The following is a 27,877-nucleotide window of genomic DNA, read 5'->3' as shown; positions in this document are numbered from 1 at the left end:
TTATTTTTCCCATATGGATTGTCATTCAAAATTTACTTTAACAGAATACATTTTATAACTCCCTTAGGTGTTTTTTGTCCCTAAGAACACCTTTACATCTTAATCTAAGTGCCATTCTGCTTATAGATTTTCAATATAAAGGAATTATAATATTAATATTTAAAAATATTATCAAGGGTAAGATAATCAAGTAGCAATTCCTTCTGGACAAATACATTTTATTTCAAATTTCATCAAAATGCAGTTTATTTATTAAGTCAAGTCTTTGTACAAAAGTAATTAATGTATGTCATTGTAGAAAACAAAATTTTTACTGTAATTAAAAAAATTTTATTACAATTGTAAAAATTTTAATATGAAATTGCACCTTTCACTTTTAGCAAACAACCACAGAAAATGAAATTTTAGGTATTATATGACAAATAGCACTGTGCTCAACTAGAGATGAATATTAAAGTAGAAATACTGTAACTATTTAAGTATATGTCTACAGTGTTTTGTGTTGTATCTTTTAGAACCAGCTATCTATAATGTACATAATCATAAGTTGTCTTTTTTTGTTTAAAGAAACTATCTGTAGGGCATTAACTGTGTGATAGGCATTGAGTTAGATGTCTGTGTAATGTCTCACTTAATCCTCACAACTTTCTGAGAGAATGCTCAATTTACTCCCCACTTTATGGATGAGGAAGGTGAGAGTTGATGTCATTAACATTGCCCAAAGTCTCTGGCTAGTAAAGGACAAAAATGGGGCTGTAAAGAAAATCTGTCTGCATTCAAACAAAACTATTTTTTTCTCTATAGAAAACTAATTGATTTTCTGGGAGAAAAAAATAATTGATTAACAAAAGGCAAATTATACCTTAGGGCATTCTTTGGAAAACATTTGGTAAATTATTATTATACTAAGCCCACTGAAGTCTCTTCTTATCAAATCTTTTATATAAATGAAGCATTACAAGGACATATGTCTAACAGAGTAAGCATATAATAAGCACTTTTTGATTAGAAAAACTGAGCACAAGCCTATAATCATGATATGGCAATTAATTCAGACCAAAGCAGAGGATTACGAAACCAAAACAGAAAATAATTTAGAAGATGTTCTTCTTAGAGAGTAAATTTGATTCCAATGGCCTGTTTAAATTCATGGTTTTGTGGTTCCAAAATGTCATAGAAAACTTGACTTTTATTAAAATGGTCTCGAATATAAAGTAAATCTTCAATGGAATAGTTATCATTTTTTCCAGCCCAAATTGTCAGACTGTACCTGTATTAAAATAAAACAGAACTATATTGTTAAAATGAAAATAAGAAACATAAATGAGCAATTCCCATAAGCCTAAAAATATTCCCATTTGTCTCTGAATCAAAAGCACACAGATGAAAAAATTAATTAGCAATGGTGTAATTAATATTTTTCTATTTCATTCCTTCATCAAAGAGACTAAAGACAAAAAAATTCACACTAATGTTGTCTAAATTATATCACCTCTCTATGTGAATTAAATGGCTTTGGAAACTCACACTGATGGTAATGAAAATGGGTCTAATTTGGGGAAAAGGAACTGAAGAGACTGTGTTGCTAATCAAGGAATCCATCCCCCCACATACAAATTCCAGCTATAACCTGGTCAGAGTGCAAAGCACAACTGGAAAAGAGCATAAATGTTACTGACATTCCCAACACTCATAGTCACCATAGTCAACCCATTCATTATCCCTTTTGGGGGTTTGTATGTGATGTGAGAATGCCAAGAGATGTCATTAAGAATAACAGAACACTGGACTGGGATTGTGGCTCAGCAGTAGAGCGCTAGTCCAGCACAGGCAGGACCCAGGTTCGATCCTCAGCACCACATAAAAATAAAGGCATTGTGTTGTGTCCATCTACACCTAAAAAATAAATGTTTTTTTTTTTTTTTTAAAAAAAAAAAAGAATAACAGAACAGTGGCTGGGGTCCTGGCTCAGTGGTAAAGCACTAGCCTAGTACATAAGGGGCCTTGGGTTTGATCCTCAACACCACATATAAATAATAAAATAAAGGTTTTGTGTCCACCTACAAGTAAAAGCATATTTTAAAAAACAATAACAGAATAAGTTTATATCACTTTCTGAGGAGTTAAAAAACAACATATGCAAATTTGTATGGATATATGAATATGCTCAGAATCTAAATGTTATTTACACTCCACATTTTCATTTCTTCCAGTGATAATACCACTATTGCATTAGAGTCTAGGGAAATGCAAAGCTGTTAAGCTCATATTTATTTTCTCATAAACATGTCAGAATTAAGGGAAAAATCTTTAAAGCATTTCTTCTACTAATGATAAGAAATAACTGCCTGAGGCATCTGGTCTTAAATTGACACATTCCTGCCCTTAAGAATAGTAACATCATTTTGGAAATATAATAACAAAAGAAAGTACTTTGGATTTTGTTGCATAGCAGCATCATATAACAAATCAAAAAGAATTTTAAACTACATCAAATAACTCAGAATAGAAAAAAATGAAAATTAGTTTTGAAACCTGCATTATTATTATTTATTTTTTTGGCCAAAATGGAATCTACTAATTTATGGGCACCATGGTGACAAACCTTATAAAAAGACACAGATATGGTCATTTAGGTTAAAAGAAGAGCTTTCCAGTGTTATTTTTCTTCATTTAATATTCCTCTATTGTATTTAAACTGAAATGGGAGAAATAAAATTGCTGAATATTAAATTGTACTCATTTGAATCAAGTCATAGGCTTCATTTATTAAACCTTTTTTATTGTGAAAAAACATGCATGGTACATAAAACATAAATGTAGATTTTAACAAATCATTATAAAATGAATGCCAGTGTAGCCAAAATAAAAAGCAAGAAATAGCACATGGCCATCACCTAAGAAGGCACCTGTGCATCCCTGCTCCATCTCAGCCTCCAAGTGTATAAAGTAGGTCTCTTGCTTTAAAAGGAGGGGAAAATAAGAATAAATTCATATTTTACTCTGATGTGCATGAAGAAAATAATAACTGTGGTTAACAAGAAGCTAACAACGATGGTTAGCGAGATTGGGCAGGAGGATTAGGTAGATGGAGAGAGGATTTTCATAGTGTAACCATTTGTTTATTTGGTTTTTGAACCCATGCATTACATATTTAAATAATTATATTAAAAATAATTCAGAAAGACAACAAAAAGGCACAAAAGAAACAGCATGTAATTGTGTGAAAGAAGCTAGTAGTTTTACTCAATATCAATTTTCCTTTTTATATCCACAGTACTAGATGACTTAACTAGTGAATTCTACCAGATGTTTTAGGAAGAATTATCATCAATTCTTCTCAAATCCTTACCAGAAAATTAAAGAGGAAAGAATACTTCCAAATTCATTTTAGGAGGCCAACACTACCCTAATATCAAAGCTAGAAAATGATACTACAAGAAAAGAATATTACAGGCTGATAACCTAAAAAATATGAATGAAAAATTCTCAAAAAATATAGGCAGACTGAATCCAACAGCACTTTCAAACCATCATATATCACCATCATCTTTATCCCTGTGATGCAAGACAGTTTAAAACATGCCACTCAATAAATGTGGCATGGCACATTAATAGAATGAATGATAATAATCATATAATTGTTCCAATAGGTGTAGAAAAAATATCTAACAAAATTTAAAATCCTTTCATGATTAAAACTCAACAAGTTAGGTGTACAGAAGGAAAATTCCTAAACATAATAAAGCCCATATATGATATGCACATAACTAACATCATACTCAATATTGAAAAGCTAAAAGTATTTCCTCTAAGAATAAGAACAAGACAAGGATGCCCATTTTCACCAGTTCTCAACATACTACTGGAAGTCCTAATCAAATCTATTATGGAAAAAAGAAGAAGAAGGAGAAGGAGAAGGAGAGGAAGAGGAAGAGGAGGAAGGAGGAGGAGGGGGAGGGGGAGGGAAGGGGGAGGAGGAGAAGGAGGAGGAGGAGGAGAAGGAGAAGGGGGAGGGGAGGGAGAGGGGGAGGGGGAGGAAATTAAAAATTCACCAAATTGGAAAAGAAGAAATAAAATTGTCTGTGTTTTCAGATGAAATTATCTTATACATATAAAATGTTAAAAGATGCTGGGAACAGTGACACAAGCCTGTAATCCCAGCAGCTCAGGAGGCTGAAGCAGGAAGACCGTGAGTTCAAAGCCAGCCCCAGCAAAAGCAAGGCGCTAAGCAACTCAGTGAGACCCTGTCTCTAAATAAAATACAAAATACAGCTGGGATGTGGCTCAGTGGTCGAGTGCCCCTGAGTTCAATCCCCAGTACCCACTTCAAATCCCTAAAAGACTCCCCAAAAAAGCTGTTAGAAGTAATAAATTCAATAAAGTTATAGGATATAAAAATCAACATATAAAAATCAGTTGCATTTATTTAATTATTATTATTATTGTTATTATTATTATTTTAGTTGTAGTTGGACACAATACCTTTATTTCATTTATTTATTTTTATGTGGTGCTGAGGATCGAACCCAGGGTTTCACACGCATGAGAGGAGCACTCGACAGCTCTGCTGAGCCACAACCCCTGCCCTCACTTGCATTTCTATATACCAACAACACACTGGCCAAAAAAGAAATTAAAAGAGACATTCTGATTACAAGAGTATCAAAAAGAATAAATTACTTAAGAATAAATTTAACAAAGGAGGTGAAATATCTGTAGACCAAAACCTACAAAGCATTAATGAATGATATTAAAGATGGCACAAATAAATAGAAAGATAACTTGTGTTCAGGGATTAGAAGAATTAATATTGTTAAAATGTCTATACTACTCAAAGCAGCCAATAAAATCCCTATCAAAATACCAATGGCATTTTTCATAAGAACAGATCAATCCTAAAATTCATGTGGAACCATGGAAGATTCAAATAGCCAAAGCAATCGTGAGCAAAAAGAATAAAATTGGAGGCACCTGACTCCTAATTTAAAATGACATTAAAAATACTTGAATATGAATGAAAAATCCTCAAAAATACAGGCAGACTCCTAAAATTACATTATAAAAATTACAAAAAAAATTTTAAATTACATTACAAAAAAATCTACAGTAATCAAAATAGTACAGCATTAGCATAAAAACAGACACACACACATCAATGGAACAGAACCAAGCCCAGAAATAAATCCACAGATTTACAGTAAACTGATCTTCAACAAAGTCTATAAAGTATGAATATAGACATTATCTGGTTACAAGACAATGAAGCTGGAAATTAACAAAATGAAAAAATTCTACCACTGAGGTGCCTAAAAAATTTCCTTCTAAATACCTTTGAGACAAAAGAGAAAATGTTACAACTACAGATTATTTATAAATGAATAAGATGAAAAGCTACATAACAGTGATAGAATACAGCTGAAGAAATGGAGAGAGGGAAAAAAAGCAGTCTTAAATGCATATGTTGATAAATATAAATAATGACTATAAATATATTATCAAATATAAAAATGAATATCAGTAAGCTAAGAATCCAAAGGAAGAAAAGAAACTACAGAAAGTAGAATCTCAATAAAGATTAAAAAGCAGAAAATAATAAGTCAGAAGCCATAAAAATAAATAAATCCAAAAGTTGATTCTTAAAAACAAAATAAACTGGGGCTGGGGTTGTGGCTCAGAGGTAGAGATTTTGCATACCATGCGTGAGGCACCGGGTTCAATCCTCAGCACCACATAAAAATAAAATAAATATATTGTGTCCACCTATAACTAAAAAATAAATATTAAAAAAAATAAAAATAAACTAAAAAAGAAAAAAAAATTCACATAATCCAATCAAGACACTAGTGGAAAAGCTCAAATAAACAAATTAAGGGAATTATCTTAAAGACTTAGAAGTGGAGAGTAATAAACTGTACTTCAGTCAACCATATCTAAACAAATTTAAAAACCTGGATGAAACGAACAATTTTCTAGGAAAATATAATTTGTGAAAATTGGTTTCCAAAGAGATAGAAAACAGAAAAAAATAATTTACCAAGAAGAAAATAGACTCGGGCCTGGTGGAACATGCCTGTAATCCCAGTTACTTAGAAGACTGAGGCAGGAGGATTACAAATTTAAGGCTAGACTAGGTAATTCAGTAAGAACCTGTTTCAAAAAGTTAGAAAGGGCTGGGGATACAGCTCAGTGTTTAGCATGCCCAAGGCCCTGGGTTCAATCCCCAGTACCACAAAGGGGGTTAAAATAGAAAAGTCATTTAGTTAAGCTTTCCCCAAACCATTTTACTATTGAATTTACCAAAACAAAGGTTCAGGCCATTTCATTATTATTTTAATACATCCAAAAGGAAAGCTCCCTCGTTTATTTATGAAATGTGCATGACACTCATGCCTAAAACTTCCTAAAGACATATAAAGACATAAACCTTCAATTCTCTTGATGTTAATTCAAATTATTCTTCAAAAAAAAAAAAATAACAGGGTTTTTCACTTTTGAACCAATAGGCTGAGTCTAAATCTCTAGTAGAAGAGGAAAGCAAGCAAAAATAACCAGTATGTTTTTTTTTTTTTTTTTTTTTTTTTTTTTTTTTTTTTTTTTGGTACTGAGGATTGAACCCAGGGGTGCTTAACCACTGAGCCACATTCCCAGCCTTTTTTTTTTTTAATGTAATTTCTTTAGAGACAGGGTCTCACTAAGTTGCTTAGAGCCTCCCTAAGTTTCTGACACTGACTTTGAACTTACGATCTTCCTGCTTCAGACTTCCAAGCCACTAGGACTATAGGCATACACCACTGCATCCGGCTGCCAGTGTGTTGTTTAGAGCACAGGTTAAGCTGTTTTAACACGGAAACTTCAAAATACAGTGACTCAGACATGACAGACTTTGTATTTCTCTCCCAAATTGTCCAACGGCAGGAATGAGGACTCAGGTGGTTGGGGGTCTCTGTTTCCATGGTCATCTAGAGCTCAGGTTCTAATCCACTCTATCTTCTTCCTCTACTAACGCCAAGAGTGTTCTCATACACGAAAGTGAAGGCTGCCATTTACCATCTTATTCACATTCTAACCCACAAACGTTGAAAGAAAAAGGAAAAAAAAAATGTTGTGAACAGATATGATGTTTGCTGGCCAAAATGTGGTCCCATAAGCACACCTAGTGAGTTGAGATCAGAAAACAGACTCTGGCTAGATGGCCAAGATTCTAATAAAAGCTTATATGGGTCTCAATTGCTTCTGGAACATTTGCAAGTAATCAGAAATTCAGAGAGGTTTTTATTCTTTCAGCCTTCTGGTTTGCTGATAATTCAGCATGTGAGATTTTGTTGATATTATTGTCATTCTCCTTATGTTTTTGATATTTTCCAGGAAAAGGTGTAAGACTGGGAATTAAACCTCTGCCATGATCCTGCTTGAACTATAAGTCCCCATTATACACATAAAATAATATGAATAGTCTAAGAGTCAAAAGAAGTTGAAGGGCTGAAATTGTGGTTCAGTGGTAGAGCACTTGCCTAACGTATATAAAGCAATGGCCTCAACCCTGAGCAACACATTAAAAAAAAAAAAAAACATAATATAAAGATATTGTGTCCATCTACAACTAAAAAAAAATTTTAAAGATGGTTGTATATTTGTTTGCTTGTTTAAGATTAAAAAAAAAACTTTAACAAACTTCAACTTCTCAGCAGAGCAACTGTTCTTGAACAGGTATGTTGTCAAGAATTGGAACTTCTCCATGCTTCGTGGCTTCTACAGCAGGATGAGTTCACCAGCTGCTTAAGCAAGAAGCAAAAACTGATTGGCAGTTCATTGTTATAGTTCCCTGACAAAGAATGAATGCTGTCCTACTTCAATGGCTTTCTCAACATCACAAGATTCATTCATGTACTATGCATTATTGACTGTTTCAAGATAAAGATCTTGTTTAAAGGTGAATGAAACATTGCTGCGCATCTTCTGGGAAGTGTTCTTTTTCTAGAAGCCACTCCTCTTTTATTTTAGTCAGCATTTTTTGCAGCTGTGACTAAACAACCCAACTAGCACAATTGTAGAGGTCAAAGTTTTTTTCAGGGCTCACATTTCAGAGGTCTCATTCCATGGACAGCTGGCTCCATTCCTTGGGGCTCAGGGTGAGGCAGAACATCATGGCAGAAGAGTATGGCAAAGGGAAGCAGCTCACATGATGATCAGGCAGCAGAAACAGAGGCTTCACTTGCCAGATACAAATATATTCCTCCAACCCACACCCCCAATGCCTTACCTCCTCCAACCACACCCCACCTGCCTTCAGTTACCACTCAATTAACCAGCAGGTGGTTAATTCACTGAGCAGGTTTAGGCTTTTGTAACCCAATCATTTCCTTTCTGAATCTTCTTGCATTGCCTCATGCATGAGCATTTGGGGTACACACACATCCAAGCCATAACATCTTTGTAGTATATTATTTGTATTGTATTGTACAAATAATGTACTGTATATATTTATATTGTATTTGTCATGTATCATGTAGTAATGACATTAGAGCACGCCACAAAATGATTTATGTAGCACCTGACACCAGAATAATCTAAATAACCTCTAAAACTCTTTGATTAACATTGCTGCTTGTAACTATTTAAAAACCAGAACATTCTCTCCAGAAGGCACTGATTTCTAAGTCTCTATGATTAAAGAATGCCTATGAACTTTTGGTTTTTCCCTTTAACACGAGTTTAGTAAATCCCTGTGAAGTGTGCTAGGCACTGTTCTAAATGCTGAGGATTCATGGTTATCAAGATAAACAAGGCTGATATTTTTATGTAAGCTCCAAAACATCAGATAATAAGAGATAATTATTAGGAACAAAATTAAAACACCTACATCCACCATGAAGATAATTCTACCCTTCAGTATTCTGGCAGAATCTTATTCAAATTTTGTTGCTTGAATCACTAATGATTGAATAAATATCTCAGTGATTTTGCCCTAATTTAAAAAAAAATTAATTTACTATTTCTTCCTATCTCAAACAGTATAAGCCCTTCCAGGACTCTAAGAATGACAAAAATGTTTTATAGTTTTTTCTATAGGATAATTAGAAAAACAGTCAAACTACAAAATTAGAAACTTAGTAGAATGAAAATGATCCTATACTCCATAGAAAGATTAACTAGGTAAGTCTAAAAAACAATTGTACTAGCCATAACAAAATTCCAAAGGTATATTTGGACCATCAATTTCTAAGCGCCAGTAGTTATAAGCCATTTATCCCACTGGTGACAGAAAGTTCCCAAAAGGCTTTTTTTTTTTTTTTTTTTTTTTTTTTTTGCAAGTGTGACATCATGATCAGAATTGCATCTTGGAAAACATTCAATTTTAGAATGGGTTGGTGGCAGTGTGGAAACAGATTAAAAAGGGACAAGACTGGAGACATGGGGACCAGTTAATGATAAGAGATGATGGTAGGAAGGGTGGCAAAGCAGAATCTGTGGAACTTGGCAACCACCTGGAGGAATAGCATGAGGAGAAAGTGGTATGGACAGTCTCTGCACACCCCAGACTATTAGGTTATAGTCTGTTGCTTCCGACAATGGAGATCAGTGTGTGGGGAAAAGAACTCGGACATTTTGCATTTATCTTTGTATTTCTTGTATTTTTTATTCAAAGGACATGTATTCCTACTGTATTTTTTGAGGGGGTATTTAATTTAAGGAAACCAGTAGCTGTATGACAATAACTAGATACAACCTCCGAATTTTCAAATGTTTTCTTTCTTAGTAGTCTAACTCTATAGGTCAGACATCATTTAAATAAATGCTCATAGAAGAACTGAAAAAAATTAATTGTACTAATTTTGTGTTGGCCTTTTATGCTGGCTACTATGAAAAACATCCATACATATAACTAAATTTTTCAATAAAACATTTAGAGGCTGGATATGTAGTTTAGCAGTACAGTGCTTGCCTCGCATGTGTGAAGCACTGTGTTTGATCTCCAACAACACACACACACACACACACACACACACACACGTATTATATTCCAATATACATATTAACTTCAAATATTTGCTACTATGAGGTTAAAGAAAATGTATTATAATGCTAACTTACATTAAGTATTAATATACAAACATATTTGTCTTTGTACCTTAATAAGATGGTATTGAAATGAATTCTAAATTATTTTTTCATTAGTAGTGATTATTTAGTGTTCTTTTAGCTACACATTTTTATCTAGTTCCTTTAGCATATATTTAGGCGATAAATTGAATGAGAAAGGAAAATTATCTGTATTATATCACTAAAAAGAGGCTTAAAGCTCCCCATAGAGACTGCCAAGTGCTAGGCAATTTTTTTTATATGAAAAAAACTAGATGAAAGCACTTTCATACAGGGAAGTTTTATAACACACACACTCTTAGTGGTTGAGACAATATATGAATAAAAATGCATACTTAAAACAATTAGCACTTCATAAACTAAAACAAATAATAAAATACAATTTATTATTTGGCATCCTATTCACTAGGATACTCTCAATAATTACTTGTTAAGTACAGTGCTACAATAATTAACTTTTCTAATGACAACCCTAAGATATAACGAAAATCCTAAAATGCTTTCTAAATCATTTTTAGAAGATTTTATTTATACATATTTATACATTGGCCTGTATTAATCGATATTCTGAATAGTGGTAATTCATTGTTTATATTAGAATTTGTTACTTATAAACTTTCTCCAACCAGTCACACCTCACCCTTATTGTGAAAATATGGGTCAAGGATTAATGAATTTTAAATAAATTTTTAAAATGCATTATATAAATTCAGAATAAGGGGTGAAGATAATTTAGGTGTTCCTAAATATATGTTTCAACAACACCTTTTTTTTTTTTTTGCAACATCTTTTGAAAAATAAGATACTTTATTGTGGAAAAAAAAGCCTGCTTTAAAAAATTATTTTTACCTTTGCTGTAATATTAATTTAAATAGCTTTTTGTTTTGACCTACTTACATGTGGAAAACTATAGAAAAAATAAATTATTTCTGCATAAACCAGTACTTTCCAGTTTGAAAGATCTAACACTAGATATTTAAGAAATACTTTCTGCTTAATGGGGAAAAACTCTTAGATTTCTTAGATCAACTGCCACATTGAACAGCTCAGGAATATCTAGTTAGCAGCTAATAATTTTCATCATGTCCACAGAATACTCTGTGTTAATTCAGCTTTTACAGGCCCAAGTGGATTATGTTTAAAAGATCTATTTTTAATTGAGGTCTGTTGGGTTATCAGATGTCTCTGTAAGTTGAAAGTTCCATAGGACTGAACATGACTATTTGAAAAGCACTGTGACACACTGTTAAAAGACAATATAAAATGTACAGAAATGGAATTCAGCCTGGGCTGAATTTTCTCACAAATGTGGTGTACTTTTATACATGTACTTTTATACATCCTGTTTTCCCATAGTCTTCTGGTGCTTGTGTGCTTGATTATTGAGTACTATGTTTTCATGAAAATATAGTTCATCTGTATTGTAAATGTTTCTCAGATGGAGGCATGAGAATATATTCTCAAGGGCTCTAGAGTTCTGAGAATTTACAATTTTTCATTTAACTGAATGCTTTAATTTCAATAATAATCTTTAAAAGTTAATACAGTATGCTACTTGATTTCCATGCAGTTCTCCAACATTAATGAAAACAAAACCAGAGGCAGAGTTAATAAATAAATGATGGGTTTGCAATAAGAGAATGTCTAATAGCATCACAGGATACTGCAAGAGTGGATGTCTCCCTGTAGTTCAATAAATCTCTTTCCTGCTTAAGTTAGCCAGAATTTGTTTCAGTTGTTTGAAACAAAGAACCTAACTAGGACATTGTCTGGTACCATCTAATGTTTCTCTTTAAACATAATGCTAGCAGCCATTGATTCAAATGATTCTAAATTCATCTAAAAATACTTTTATACATCCTGTTTTCCCATGCATATGGAATCAAACTACACCTAACTTTGGTACCTTATTCACTTAAAAATTATTTTAGAGAACATTCCATATTAAACATAGCATCTAATGCACTATCTGTAATGAGTATATAATACTGCATCATATGGGTGTACCATAATTTATTCAACTGGTTTCTGACTGATAGGAATTTAGGATGTCTCAAGTCTTTTTCACAACTAAAATACTTCAAGAATATCTTAGTACCTATGTTTGTGTGCTTATGTGAACTTCCACTAATAAGATAAGTCCTCACTGATGAAATTCATGGCTCTCTGCCAATTTCTCTTAAGGAAACTACTGGCCAGTTTACACTGTTTCTAGTAATCTATGTCAGTTTCTGCTACTCTGTCCAATCTAATGAATTTATTAATCTAGATCTTTCTCTGGATGATTTGTAAAAACTATGTGTTAGAATTCTTTACACTTCTCTGACATATATAAAAAGGATTCTTTTACCAGAATCTTCCCATTTTTATGTATTCAAATGTATCGAAATTTCCTTTATAGTTTCTGTACTAAGGAGAAAAATATATTTGCTATATTTAAATACCATCCCAGGTTTTTTTATGCATTTACTATTTGATGTCCAAGTCTTTAGTTCAACTGGAATTTATTTTGGAGAAGGAAAAAGGAAGCTGTCAGTATTGTTTTACCTGCACAGTTAAATGGCCATTCTAACATCAGTTATTAAACTTTTGTCCCAGTGATTTGCAATGCCAGCTTTTTCCTATACATGATAGATTTGGGTTTATTTTTAAACTTTCTATTGACCAGTCTATTAAAAACATAGTACCCAAACTGTTAAAATATATCTAACTTTATAATACATTTTAGTAGTTAATATGTGGTCCAACTAATTTTATATGAAAAAGATTTCTGAAATTATGATGAAATTCAAAGAGAAACTATTTAATCTACTCATAAAATTTTGTGAATTTATAACATAATAAAAAGATGAAAACATTTACTAAACTTTTCTGTGGAATAGGATGTTAAATAAATGAAGGCTCATCATGGAGTTTCAGCTAATGCAGGAGTCTGTGCACTTAAATACTATTTTCATTCTCTCGGTCTCTTTCTCTCACACTGTCTTTCTATAGTCAATTTTCATGCCCTTTCTGTCTTACATGCATACTCTATATTGCTAAACTAATAATACTTACCTGTTTGATTTCTTTAACAGCCAGAGTAACTGAGAACAAGATTGCCTAACTAATGCTGCTCTGACAGGGAATGTCACAGGCTGATTTAGTTCATTGCATATATATTCCATCTCCTTCACCATTGTCCAACTATACCCTGAAAGGAAAAGAAATTTAAGTTTTTGATTGGAATCTTGTGAGTTGATTAATAAAAAACTAAATTACCTATTAATAGGTAAATCCATAGATAATCTATAGGTAAACTCATAGATAATTCATAAAAATTTCCATTTGGAGTTGGAGTGAATTAAAAAACATATAACACAAGAAAAAAAATTTTTTCCCTGCAGTGCTGGGGATTGAACCCTGGTCCCAGTGCATGCCAGGCAAACACTTTACTACCTACTGAGCTATATCCCCAGCCCAAGGAAATGTTTTAAGTGGGAAATGTAGATAAAAATCATACCATAAATACCCTAGAGCAAATTCAACAGAAAAAAATTAAAACATTAAGAAGATTTTACTGTGGCTGGGGGTACAGCTCAGTGATAGAGCATGAGCTTAGCATGTACAAGGCCCTGGAGTCAACCCCAGCACCAAAAAACAAAACAAAAACCCAAGAAGGTTTTACTAATCTCTCAAGTGTTAAAAAAAAAAAAAAGCAAAATTTTAAAATTAATTAATTAATTAGTTCTAATCAGTTATACATGACAGCAGAATACTCTTCAATTCAGTGTACACTAATGGAGCATAATTTTTCACTTCTCTGGTTGTACACAGGATCACACCATTCATGCAATCATACATGTACCTAGGGTAATGATGTCTGTCTCATTCTACCAACTTTCCTATCCCCATGCCTGCTCTGCTCCCCTCCCTCCCCTTTGGCCAATCCAAAGTTCCTCCACTAACCCCATCTCCATTATGGATTAGTATCCACTTATCAGAGAAAACATTCGGCCTTTGGTTTTTCGGAATTGGCCTACTTCACTTAGCATGATATTCTCTAACTCTAACCATTTACCTGCAAATGCCATAATTTTATTCTCTAAAAAACACAAATTTGACACTATTTTTACTTACTTTAAAGGTTCTAAGGCTTTTCTCTTAGATATATCTATATCATTGATATTCATTAATATTCTCTACAAACTGAGATTTTCTAGTTGTATTTTCTTTCTCAAAATAAGGTGGTAGGTATTTACTAGCTGTTAAAGTGATAATTCAAATCCATTTTATTTTTGGCTATTCCAAATTATTTGTACATTTTAACTAAAGTAGAAATAGTGCCAGGCACAGTGTCTGTAATCCCAGTAGCTCAGGAGGCTGAGGCAGGAGGATCATGCATTCAAAGCCAGTCTGCGCAACTTAACAAGGCCCTAAGCAACTTAGCAAGACCCTGTATCTAAAATATTTTAAAAGAAGGGGCTGGGGATGTGGCTCAGTGGTTAAGCGCCCCTGGGTTCAATCTCTGGTACCAAAAAAAAAAAAAAAAAAGAAAGAAAGAAAGAAACAGAAATGAAATATTGGAAAATTTGATCATGTTAGGACATGTTAACATACTTGCCTGTTTATAAACAACATCAGAAAAATATTTTTAAAAATTACCCTCAACTCAAAAGTAGGTTGTAAAAAGTACTGTAAGTTAAATTCAGTATAGAAATCCAAAGTCAATATGTTGGTTTGGCAGTTAAATTCCTGATAAATAGAAATGTTTTTAGAAAATAATATTTTATCATTAGAAGAAGAGACTGCTAACAGAAGCTATGCCTTTGTGATTATAAACCTATGACCTCTCTTTTTTAAAAAACTATGCAACATAAGAAGTAAGGGAGGATAAAGCCCGAGTTGGCAATGATGAGAAGCTAGGAAGGGAAAAGTAGCCTGGAGACATCCAGAGACCCACATGTGGCTGAATTCAGTTCAGCCTGAGGCTAAGACTAGAGTTAGACTAAACAGTGAAATGGAGTTTAGAACCAGTACAGCAGTATCAGATAGTTTCTAGTTTATCATCCTCAAACATTTTAAATTATAGGCTATATACTTTAATTAATCTAATAAAGATTAAATTATTAGAAAATTAAAGTGGAATTAGGTTAAAGTATATGATTTTTTTCTCTTGATTATACCAGTTGTTGGTTATTAGCTAAATGTTACTACTCACTGTAACATTTAGTAGTTACTCTAAATTTGTAATGGATGTAAAACTTTACATCTGGGGCTGGGGTTGTAACTCAGTGGTAGATCACTTGTCTAGTATGTGCAAAACCCTCGATTCCATTCTCAGCATAGTGGAAAAGGAAAAAGCACGTGAATAGAAACTGAACACCCTGAAATCCACAGGACAATCTTGATAATTTCTAATGTCTTTTTAGTTGATGATTTTATATTTACCATGTGGGTAAGATGGCCCAGAGAGTTGCTTACTGGCTGATTACCTAGAAATCACTACATAGGATGTGTGAAGAAATAGATAAACCCAATAGTGTAATAAGTTACAACCAGGAACAAACTGAATGTGAGGTCCACCTGTAGAAAGACAAGAATAAAAAGAAGGGATCCAGCCTACAGAATGTCTTCTGGCTTCCCACTCTCCTGTCAGCCACAAAGAACATAATAAGGGCCATGTCCAATGACTTGGGAGCAGAACTTGTGCTCTTTTGGTTTCATATCATTTGAAACATTTGAAATTTTTAACCACTTTTTGTTTCATATCATTTGAAAAGCTTTTGACATCTGACATATAGAGTTTGCTCTAAGGAAGATGGGGGTGTCTAAAACAGTTAACAAGTTGAAAGAGACCAACTCGGGACTTGTTCAAAGAATTTAAAGAGGCAACTTTGGTTATTCTAGACTTTGCAAATAAATATTTGCCACGGAAGTTCTGTGATAAGATACTACCATACACACAGTATCTATCTAAAATAACAGAAGGGTCATACACATACCTGTTGGGTCAGGTCTTTCTCTCCATTAAGCTCTTACATTTTATGGGATGATTTTTTTTTTACTTTATATTAAAGATGTTATTTTTATAATTGAAGGATATTTTAATTTGACCAACAAAAATAAATTATTAGCATTATCACCTTCATTGACCTTCTCAGGATGCCATCCTGTTGTCCAACCCAAGGAAAATGTCACATCTGGAAAGAAGGATGTCACGGTGTCTATAAATGGTTTTGCATCTACTACTTTGTTACTTCCATTTGGACCAGGGAGAATATCAGCATTAATCCATACGGGACACTTTAGGTGCCTCTTCACATTTTCTAAGAGTATCATGGATGGTTTCACAGCTGCCAGACTAAAAACATAGTTTGGTATCAATGAGAAATATTTCTAGAGTAAAAAGAAGTTCTTTTAGACTAATGGTTTTAAAGTTCTTGAATTTGTAATAAAAATGTAATACAATAATACCTGAATTAAATAAAATAAAAGATCACACACACACAGAAGAGAAAGATAAGGTATCTCAAAATGTTGATTTATACTTATTATTCATGAAAGGAACTTAAAGGTTCTATCAGTACATAAATAATTCCACTACTTATGGACCAAATAGGGGTTCAAAGCTCTCCATATTAGAATCACTAAGTGTGAAACAATATAAGACATAAATATTCACTCATCAGACAATGTATAAATAAGACAATAAATGTGAAATGTACTCATAACCTACACATACACAGTCATGAAATACCAAGTGTGTCCAGGCACTATATCTCCAGTACCAGATCAAGACCTTAAAGGAAAAAAAGAAATATTTTTTTTTCCCTTATGTATTCTTTGGGTGAATTTGGAGACATAAACACATTTCTAAAAATAACTAGTAAGCAAAAAAATTATATTTCCTTAAAGCGTTTATGAGTTCCACATTTATTTTTCTTTTACTGTAAGCACCTATTCTATAAACTAGAGACAAGGATATTTTAGTTAAATTGAAAGGCTGCTTCTTTTTTTTTTTTCTTTTCTCCCTACATCTACTGTAGCTGACACCTATGTACTTTAAAACAATAAGGTTTCAATGAGCCAATATCACTTTTACTTTTTAAAATTATACACATAATCTACTAGAAAACCTCACTACTTCTAATTCTATCTTCTGACCTTTAAGATTAATCCTTCTGAACCTTTAGAAATGCTCATTTCCAAGAAAGTTAACTGCTGCGAAGTCTAAGCATTGTGAAGGTGGGTGCCGGAGAGAACACTCAGCAACACTCTCCACACTTCTACCTCGTCTTAGGGGAGGACACTTCCATCTGTGCTTCTATCTTTCTTCTCTCCACTCCTTTTGTGCCTCCTACCTTAAGAGGAAAAATTAATATTCTCAGTAAGTTGGGAAATAAACCAGAGAAACCAGGCTCTAGCATTTAGCTTCTGGTCTCTCACTCCTCTTCTCCCACATAACAGCAGAGTGAAAGAGATTCAAGTCTTCTTACTCTTCTGCTCCTGAAATGAAGGCCCTAGATTTTAATGGCTCAAGAAGCCCTAATGTTTGGCTTTGTAGATTCTAATTTAAATGCTCTCATTTCTCTGCTTTAAATTCTTCCTGTCTTGTACTGTATCAATGCCATGCTAAAACCACAAATCTAAAATTCATATGAAACAACAGAAGACCCAGAATAGCCAAAGTAATGCTGAGCAAAAAGAATAAAGCTAGAGGCACCATAAGACCCAACTTCAAAACATACTACTAAGGTGGGCTGAGGATGTGGCGCAGTGGTAGAGTGCTTGCCTGGTATGTGTGAGGCCCTAGGTTTGATCCTCAGCACTGCAAAAACAAAAACAGAAAACAACAACAACAAAACATACCACATCGCTATAGAAATCAAAATAGCATGGTACTGAATATCTTATCCTACTTTCCTACGAGTTTCATATAGACATTGGGGATGACAAAACATAAACTATACTTGATATTATAATAAGTAACTTCAAATTACATTTTAAGGGAAAATAATTCTTTGCTTAAACTCTGGAGTTGGCTAAAACTCCAAATAAAATTTAAAAACTACCATATGTTACTTATTATTTTTATACTAAAACATGTAACCTAGAAGCATAAAATAAGAACTACTAAACATTGACTAAAATATCATTCAGCTCCTCTCACACAGGTAGTGCAGCAATCTGGTTAGGGGCATGAACTCTCCAATCGGGGTGACAGCTTTTTTTACCAACAATGTGACCTCTGGCAGGCTACTTATCCCTTCGGTCTCCATTGCCTCATCTGGAAAATGAGAATAGCAGCAACGATCTACCTCTTAGGATTGTTACGAGGATTAAATGAAAAATACATGTAATGCTCTTAGAACAGTGTCTGATGCATAATAAGTGTTCTTATAACCATTAATTTGCATTCATTCCCCTTCAAATGTTATGGAAAAAATCCCTGTAAAATTTCAGTTTTCAGAGGCCCAGTTCTTTTGTGGTAGCTGCTAGCATTTAAGAATAAACAGTGGGGGGCTGGGATGTAGCCCAGTTGGTAGAGTGCTTGCCTTGCATGCACAAGGCCCTGGGTTCAATCCCCAGCACCCCACCCCCACATACACACACAAAGGAATAAACAGGGGCTGGGGTTGTAGCTTAGTGGTAGACTGCTTGTCTAGTGGGTTTGTGTCTCAGCACCACATAAAAATAAAGAAATAAATATAATAAAGGTATTATGTCCATCTAAAACTTAAAAAAAAATTAAAGAATAAATAGGCTAATATATAGGGAGCCAAAGAATAGATCACAGTCAATAATCCAAGGGGCAATACTAGATATACAAAAAAATTGAGCACATGAAAAGGCAAGGCATTCTAAAACTTTAAACTGCCAAGTATCAACGATCAGATGCTTTATCATAGTGCATAGAATGCCTAGGATCTGGTGCCAAAGCTTAGCTGTCATCCTTAGGTAAATCACCTAATCTCTCTGGGACTAAGTCTCTTTGTCCATAAAACAGAGCTGAACCAGTCATCACTCGAAAAGCCTGATGATTTTAAGATAGCTCTTTAACTCTTTAACCTAGTCAATTAAAACCCCTGTATGTCAAGATTCTGTATATTTATTTGTTTACCAACATAATAATGAGGCTTATTGGTATAGTCAGCCCTATAACAAATGGTTAGTCACTTTAAAAATCCCATAAAATCTCCAAATAATTATTTTTGGGGGCAGAGAGGATAACTCAATTTTAAAATATGACTCAGAGATGAGACAGGTTTACTGCCAACCCTGGATTTCAATAGCAGCAGCCTTTATAGGGCTTATGGTGCGCTTTTCTGGTGTCACAGTTTATTCCTGGTTTTACTATAATTTTTACACACCAAAATATTTAAAAGCAAAATTTCCTATGATGGGCACATAGAAGAAATGACATTTAGCCTCATTCTTCATTATCAATGTCTCCAAAATAGTATTTTTAAGCAATTCTTTGGTTACTGAAAAGTTCCAAATTATTCCCTTTACAAATGTAACAACATAAATCAAACTGAATACACATTAAAAAAAAAAAACCTCTCCGAACCTTTCCTTCCAAGACTACTTATTAACAAAAGAACTTTAGATTTAGCATTCTGTTATCAGAATGATCATGCATGATAAATCCCCTTATAAAAATTAGCTTTAGCCTCAAAGAAACAATTATAGCAAACAGCTCAGTAGGTCTTAGGTCCACTCTGAAACATACTAGAGTCCATAAATCCATTTTCATTTTGGAAAAGATACAAAAGTAGATAGTCAGACATATGTGTGGCTATTAATTTTCCCCCCAAGTTACTCTATAACAGCCAGTAGCATGTTTGTACAAATACCTCTTGAAATCCAGCTTGATGCCTTTATTGCTCTTCACGACCTCAGTGAGCCACTCCTGTAGAGTATTATCACTGTTTGTTTCAGGGGGATGGGCCATGACTGGTTGTGCATGCTCTGATCCATTACTTGGAAGAATGACATCGGCCTCTATCATATGAGCATTACCTGTCCAAATAAAAGAACTTAATGCTGAAAAACTGCAGAACTGCAGGAGATGCCATGTCCCTCTTAAAGAAGATAAAAGGAAGGAAAGAAAACTAACACTGAGTAACTACTACATGTCAGGTACTGTACTTAATCCTTATTTGTTACAGATGAGCAAACATGCCAAGAAGCTAAATGAATTTACCTTAAACTATTGTTCTACTTTTGAATTTTTCCAAGTAAATAAAAGTATTGTGTCCATCTACAACTAAAAATATTTTTTAAAAAAACCACACAAGATGACTATCTTTAAAAAACTTTTTTAGTTATAGATGGACACAATAACTTTATTTTTATTTGTATGCAGTGCTAAGGATTAAAGCCAGTGCCTCACACACGCTAGGCAAGTGCTCTACGACTGAGCTACAATCCCAGTCCAAGATGGCTGTTTTTAAAAACGCACAGTAACAAACGTTGGCAAAGATGTGGAAAGATTAGAATCCTTATCTACACAACAGTAGGAATATAAAAGATATAGCCATTTTAAAAATGTATGGCAGTTCCTTAAAAAAATCAAACATACTATGACTCAGCAATTCTACTCTATAGACACATAATGCAAGAAAACTGCAAATATATGTCCACAAAAAAATTGTACATGAATGTTCACAGCAGTAGTAAAAGTATCAAAAAATCAGAAACTGAAATATTTATCAACTGATGAATGGATAAACATACTGCTATATACATACAATGAAATGATACAATCATAAATAGACATGAAATAACAATAGACCTTAGAACATAAATGAACTTTAAAAATATGCTAAATAAAAGAAATTGGACACAGAAGTTCACATGTGAAGGAAGAGTACAGGAAGCTACCCTGAATTGTGATTCTGAGTTCAGGAAAAGTCTTCATAAAGCAACAGGCAATTTAATTGATACTAAAGGATGTTTAAGAGGCTAGCCAGGCAAAGTGTGGGAAGAGAGCATTCCAGAAAGAATGTATATGGCAGTCAGAGGAGGAGAAGAGCTGGGCCATGAGAGGACTCTAAGGCTGGTACAGACACAAACTAAGCATACTGGGACAGGAGAACTTGAAAAAACAGGCCAGTTTGCACAGGGCCTTCAGGCTACAGAGGCGGTTTGAAGGCTCAACAAACAGCATTTCATTTTCTGAAAAAATTCTGAGAAATAAGGTAGCCAAATTAGTAGATGGGGTTCAAAATATTACTTATATTACCTATAAAGCTAGGTCAGTGGGTACAGCTTAATTGAGAGATAATTTCTAACTTCCACCATCATCCCCAAATCCAATTTCTGGAACAGTCCTTTTGAAGAAAGTTCTAGCAAACACAAATGTCCAGACAGCTTTTTTTTCACTGTTCAGGTGGAAGCAGAGAGAAGAATGCTCTCCTTTGTCCAATGAATTTGCTAGATTAGGACTAAAAAAATTTGGTTAGATATCAAAAAAAGGTATTGAATTAACGTACTCTTTAAAGCAAACATCAGAAACTGGACTGACTTACTTTTCAATGCCTCATTCATCTGTGCCTTGTGGTTAGCTGCATGATACCAGATGATCTCAGCGCCATCTTCTGTTGTAATCCGGTTATTTCTCAGAAAATATTCCAGTATATTTTCACTCCAAGATCCTAAAATGACAGTATTTACATGAAAAAGAATGTTTCTTTAATGGGTAAAATTTTAAAATGTTTTATTATGTATAATAAGATAGATCATAGATACATGTTGATAGTAAAAATCTTGCTGAGGCAAATTAACATTATCAGTCATCTGATACAGTTACCTATTTTTAAAGTTTTTGTGGCAAGATAGCTAAAATCTCTATTCACTGAGCATAAATCACATATACACTATAATATCACATATACCCTCATGTTGAACATGAAATCTCTATATTTGTTCATCCAATGTATTTGCCACTTTGTATCCTCTGACCTACATCTCATCATTCCTCCTTTGAGTAACCACACTTTTATTCTCCATCTTCGTATATTTCAAATTTTAAATTTTAGATTCCACATATGAATGAAGTCATGAGTTTTTTTCTTTCTGTGTCTGGATTATTTCACTTAGCATAATAATGTCCTTCAAGTTCATCCATGTTGTGGTGAATAGCAAATCTCTTCTTTTTAGAGCTGAATAATATTACATTGAATGTATGTGTGTGTGTGTGTGTGCGCGCGCGCGCATGTGCACGTGCACGTAGGCACATGTACCCAATGCATGCTCATGCATATGGACGTAGCATATCTTCTTTTTTTAAAATATTTATTTTTTTATAGTTGTAGTTGGACACATACCTTTATTTTATTTATTTATTTATATGTGGTGCTGAGGATTGAACCCAGGGCCTTGCATGTACAAGGCGAGTGCTCTACCACTGAGCCATAACCCCAGCCCATAGCATATCTTCTTGATTCATTTGTCTGCCTTTAGACATCCAAGTTATTTCCACAACTTGGGTATTGTAAATAATGTTCATAGAGATATCTTTAAGAGGTAGTGATTTTATTTTATTTGGGTATATGCCCAGAAAAGGGATGGCTGGGTGATAGGATAAAAAAATTAATAAAAATGAACAGAAGACTTATCCAGAGAGGATAACAAAGTAATTAGCCTGAGGAAAATACAAGATTAAAAAAACAAAGAATACTTATGATGTGACAGGTATATAACACATATGAGTAATATAACTAGTAGATATATAGGATGGTCTGAACACCAGAAGCATAAAAAATGTGGAAAGAAAATAAAACCAGTAAAAAGCAGAAATTTAAGAGCAGAATATTTTACAATGTCCTCTAATGATTGTGACCCTAATTTATGTAAAGCGAAAGCTATAATTAAAACTTTTAAGTTTTTTGCAATTTAATTGTTTTCTCTACCTGAAGTCTTACTGTCTATTGACAATTTATAATTCAAATGACAGGCCAGGCATGGTAGTGCAGGTCTGTAATACCAGAGACTGGGTCCAGGAAAGAGGACCACAAGTTCAAGGTCAGCTTGAGCAAGTTAATGAGACCGTGTCTCAAAATAAAAAATAAAAAGGGCTGGGGATATGACTCAGTGGTTAAGCGCCCCTGGGTTCAAAACACCAAACAAACAAACAAGTAAATAAATAAAATAAAATTCAAATCTCATATTTTGCTACATATTTATCTTCAAATTATGATTCTCAGACCCTCATATTAAGTAAACTCGAATTAACAGTCATAGACTTATCTAGTAAGTACAAATATAAATAATTCTCATATCTATCAACTACTTTTGGCATACCAGATTTTTCATAATTATATATTTTAAAATGAAAGTTAACTGAGACTAAGGCAGGTGGTGGCAAAAAATACTTGTATCCAGGCTAACTCCATACTATGCCATTTTCTAATATAGAACTTTTTTGAAAGCTTTAAAAAGCAAAAAAAGAGGAAAAAAAAACATGTGAGGCCCTGAGTTTGATCTCCCACACCATAAAAAGAGTTTCTCATAATATTAACATCCCTAATTATTGTTTTTTACACTTAAACATTGCTTACAAATTCCCTATGTGTAAGTTATTTGAACTCTAACAACAGTTACAAGCCTTAAAAAGGCTATCAGAAACTATAAATAAAAATAATATTTTATCAGTGAACAGAGGAGCAAATAATTAAACTTCTAACTAATATGCATAGGGACCCAGCAACCACCCTAGATGATGGGCAATAGAATAAAGAAGGAAGGGTTAGCTGGAGAATTCACTATCCCCAGTCTCCAACACACCATGCATGGCCCTACTTAGCATACAGGATAGAGTCAGAGACTTTTCGGACTTAGATGGCAGTGCATAGCTATCATTTTTAAAATATTTAAGCCAGGCATTATAGAAGGCCTATTATTGGTTCTAACAAATGTCCAACTATAGGATGATAATTAAATCATAGTATATTCTCATGATAGAATATGTGACTAATGTGGCTGTTACAAATAAAGTTTTTGAGACAGACCAAATGACTTAAAGAAATGGTTACTTAATGGAACCTAGTTGTTAGATAATGATTCATAATATTTCCGTAGCACCTTTCAACTAAAAACTGCATTTGAAGTTTTATAAAGACAATTTATAAATTAATAATAATGGGCAACAAAATAGACAAATTGTATTGTTCTATTGTGTGCATGTACAAATATGTAACAACGAATCCCACTACTATGTACAATTACAATGACCGATGAAACATTTACAAATACTGTGACTGAAGAATCTAAAAACATTAGAATTAAAAAGTTCTTGGAGTATAAAAGACAATGGAATGCAATGGTCATCATTACCCTAAGTACACGTATGAAGACATGAAGGATGTGACTCTACTTTGCTTACAACCAGAGATATGAAAAATTGTGCTCTATATGTGTAATGTGAATTGTAATGCATTCTGTTGTCATATATAACAAATTAAAAAATTTTAAAAAGTTCTTGCCCTTTTAATGAGTGAAATTGCTATATTGTACTTAACCACAACTATGTACAGATGCTCCTTAACTTATGATAGGGTTATGTCCTAATAAATTCACTGTAAGTTGGAAATATCATAAATTTAAAAATGCACTGAATACACCTAACCTACTGAACATCCGAGCTTAGCTTACTCTACTAAGCATGCTTAGAAGACCTACACTTGGGCAAAATGACCAAACACAAAGCCCATTTTACTATAAAGTGTTGAATCTCATGTAATTTATCAAATACTATATGAACATGGAAAATGGAATGTTTTTGCACCAGTATATTTTTGCACCATATAAAGTCAAAAATATCATAAGTCAAATCATCCTAAGTCAGGGACTGTATGTATATTTTTAGAATTTAAGAAGCCTCTGATTACCTATGATCCAGGGTATTAGTATTACTATCTTAAGCAGTCTATAACTCTGAAAATGGGGCCAAGAGAAAGGCAAAATCAGTTGCAGTTTTCTTAAGATTAAGACATTTTGGGGGGCAGTTAGGATTTATAGAAAAAAAAATACAGAGTTCTCATTTGCCCCTATACTCATCCCAAATTCCCCTATTTTTAACACTCTCTGGGAGAAGAGTTAAATGTTCTTATCATAAATGATTAGTATGTGAGGTAATAAATTATTTTTTTAAAGCTTGCTGACCTCTGGACTAGACAATCATTAAAGTTACTTCTAGTTACTTCTAGTGTGTCTACCAGATTCACCATTAAAAATTATCTGCCATATAGTCACACAAAGACTTGCACACAAATGTTCACCACAGCATTATTCATATTATGGTTTGAATGCATCTTCCAAGGTTCATGTATTATAAACTTCATCCCCAAGGTAGTGGGATTGAGAGGTAAGGCCTAATGGGACGTGTTTGGCTCATGGGGGCACCACCCTCATGAATGGATTAATGTCCTTATAATAGGAATAGACTCACTCTGTCTTGTACTCCCTCACTGTATTTTTCTGTCTCCTGCTGCTCTTCAGCTATGCTCCTTCTGCCACGTTATGAAATAGCAAGAAAGCCCTTTAGCCCCTCCATCTTGGCTTTCTCAGCATCCAAAACTGTAAGCCAATACATTTTTGCTCATTACAAATTACCCAGTCTATGGTCTCTGTTATATAGCAGCACAAAACTAACTACAACAATTCATAATAGTCAAACAATATAACCAATCTAAATGTCCATCAACAAATAAATGGATAAAATAATGTCATATGCACATACAACAAAATACTATTTGACCCTGAAAAGGAATGAAATACTGATACATGCCACAATATGAACACAATTTGAAAAATCCTATGCAAAATGAAAGAAGTCATACAGACAAGATCACATCACTGTACATTTACATTTATATGAAATGTCCAGAATAGATAATTATTTATTTATTTTTATGTGGTGCTTAGGCTCGAACCCAGCGCCTCGCACGTGCTAGGCTAGCGCTCTAACACTGAACCACAACCCCAGCCTCCAGAATAGATAAATAGGTAGGGATAGAAAGTAGATGTGCAGCTGTGGTTTGAGGTATAAAGGGGATTTTAATTCTTTTTTGGTGATGACAATAGTTTAAAATTGACTGTAGTGATAGTTGCACAAGTCTGTGAATACACTGCAAACCACTGAATTATACTGTTTTGAAGACTTTTAGAACTATATAATAAACTTACTTTCTCTAAGCTGCTAAGAACTAGTGCTATAAAATTAATTTGTATATAAAGAAAGTGGGAGAAAGACTATGCATATTACATATATGAACATATTATATATTTTACATGTGGTTTGTACACAGAACCTCTCAAAGGATATACAAGAAATGGTAACATGCCTGTGTGGAGAGGAACTGACTGATTGAGGGACTGCAGGGAACCTTGCACTAAAAATCCTATTGTGCCTTTTTAATTTTTTTACACTGAAAAGATATTATTTTTTAAAAAGTTAAGGGAAGAAAATGATTCACCTAGTGAAACAAACTGGTTAAGAATTAGCTAAGCCAAAAACTGGTCATGAGATTAGAATTCATTATTATTATTTAATGGCGTGTGTCACAATCTGGAAATTTTCACCTGAGCACACATTTATTCCAACATTTTGCAAACCTTGCACTAATTCAGGAAAATCTCTATTTTTACAGCTTAATGATGAGAGTGGTTAATTTTTTGAGAGTGAGCCTAGTCTTGAGATTTGGACTTTCAAAATTAAACGTTCTATGAGGCTTAACATATGACCTAAAAAAGGTTCACATTCTTTGATTCAGTAATTCTTATTACAAAAATCTTGCATAAGATTTTTAAAAATCAGAATTGAGGAAGAATAATAAAAAAGATGTTCATTACTGCATGAGTTCTAATTTTTTAAAAAAGGAAACGAGGAAATTGGTTAAGTAAATTACAGTATAATTTTTGATAAAACAATTCAGTCACTTAAAGTTATTTGTTTATAGAAATCTTTGTGACATGGTGATATTAGGAAAAATGCAGGATAAAAAATTTATATTTACTATGATCTTACTCTACTTTCTTAAAAGTCAGCATTGTGAGAAAATACCAAAAAGTTACTACTAGGGATGAGTCCGAATCCTGGTACTGGAAAGCTCTGACCTACTTCAATATACTTTAAATACCCCATAAAGATCACCTATTACATTTACATTCTGTAAAATATCTAAGCTGATGAAGGAATGCACCACCGAGGCTGTCTAATGCCACCACTCATGCTTATGTAAGAGAGACTGTAACCTTCTGGGGAATTCGACGTCCGCGGTTTAAAACACCTTTGGTTCCAGGGGTCAAACAACAGCATACACTAGTTAGTAGCTTGCAAAAGTCGTGCACCGAGAAGGTGGCAGGCCGTGCTCCATGCCTTCCCTGCATTGTCAACCCTCAACCAATTCCCAAAGCAGCAGCGCACTTGACCATGGGCTATTCCCTATTCTGTCTATTGAAATTATGGGCTGGACAAGTGTCACGATCCCTTCAAACCAACCAAGATCTCCAAATAATAAACCAGCCGTTCTCAGGCGCCCTAAACGCTCTTTCTTTAACGCCCTCCCGGGAACCGTGGTTCTCTCCCAGCGGATGGTGGGCGCGCGCCCATCCCCGGCCGCCAGGAGCCGCTCAGTTCAAGGAAAACTAGGTGAGGAGAGCTAAGAGGACCTGAAACACTCCCCTGCCGCCAGACGAGCCTCTCAGAGAGGCCCAACTCCGGGCTCTGGCTCGGGAAGGCGGGCGGCGAGCTCGGGGCTCAGGGCCGCACTGCGCACTCGGACCG

At 33.9% G+C, this 27,877-nt stretch overlaps 1 protein-coding gene across 1 annotated transcript in view; it reads right to left on the bottom strand.

Moving 5' to 3' along the window:
• Positions 1-201: 201 nt before the first annotated feature.
• The window catches only part of Fam151b (family with sequence similarity 151 member B), a 27,919-nt gene continuing 243 nt past the window's right edge, over positions 202-27,877 (bottom strand). The window contains exons 2-6 of the mRNA XM_015497849.2: positions 21,621-21,746; positions 19,944-20,109; positions 16,230-16,447; positions 13,162-13,297; positions 202-1,270 (exon numbers count right to left, since the gene is read on the bottom strand). Of these exons, the coding sequence (XP_015353335.1) occupies positions 1,111-1,270; positions 13,162-13,297; positions 16,230-16,447; positions 19,944-20,109; positions 21,621-21,746 (806 nt within the window). The 3' untranslated portion in view covers positions 202-1,110. The remainder of the gene's footprint in view (positions 1,271-13,161; positions 13,298-16,229; positions 16,448-19,943; positions 20,110-21,620; positions 21,747-27,877) is intronic.

The sequence above is a fragment of the Marmota marmota genome, unplaced genomic scaffold (genome assembly GCF_001458135.2).
Source record: "Marmota marmota marmota unplaced genomic scaffold, marMar, whole genome shotgun sequence".
Classification (NCBI taxonomy): domain Eukaryota; kingdom Metazoa; phylum Chordata; class Mammalia; order Rodentia; family Sciuridae; genus Marmota; species Marmota marmota.
Note: the sequence above shows the minus strand (reverse complement) of the source record. Positions and strands in the feature narration are given on the sequence as shown.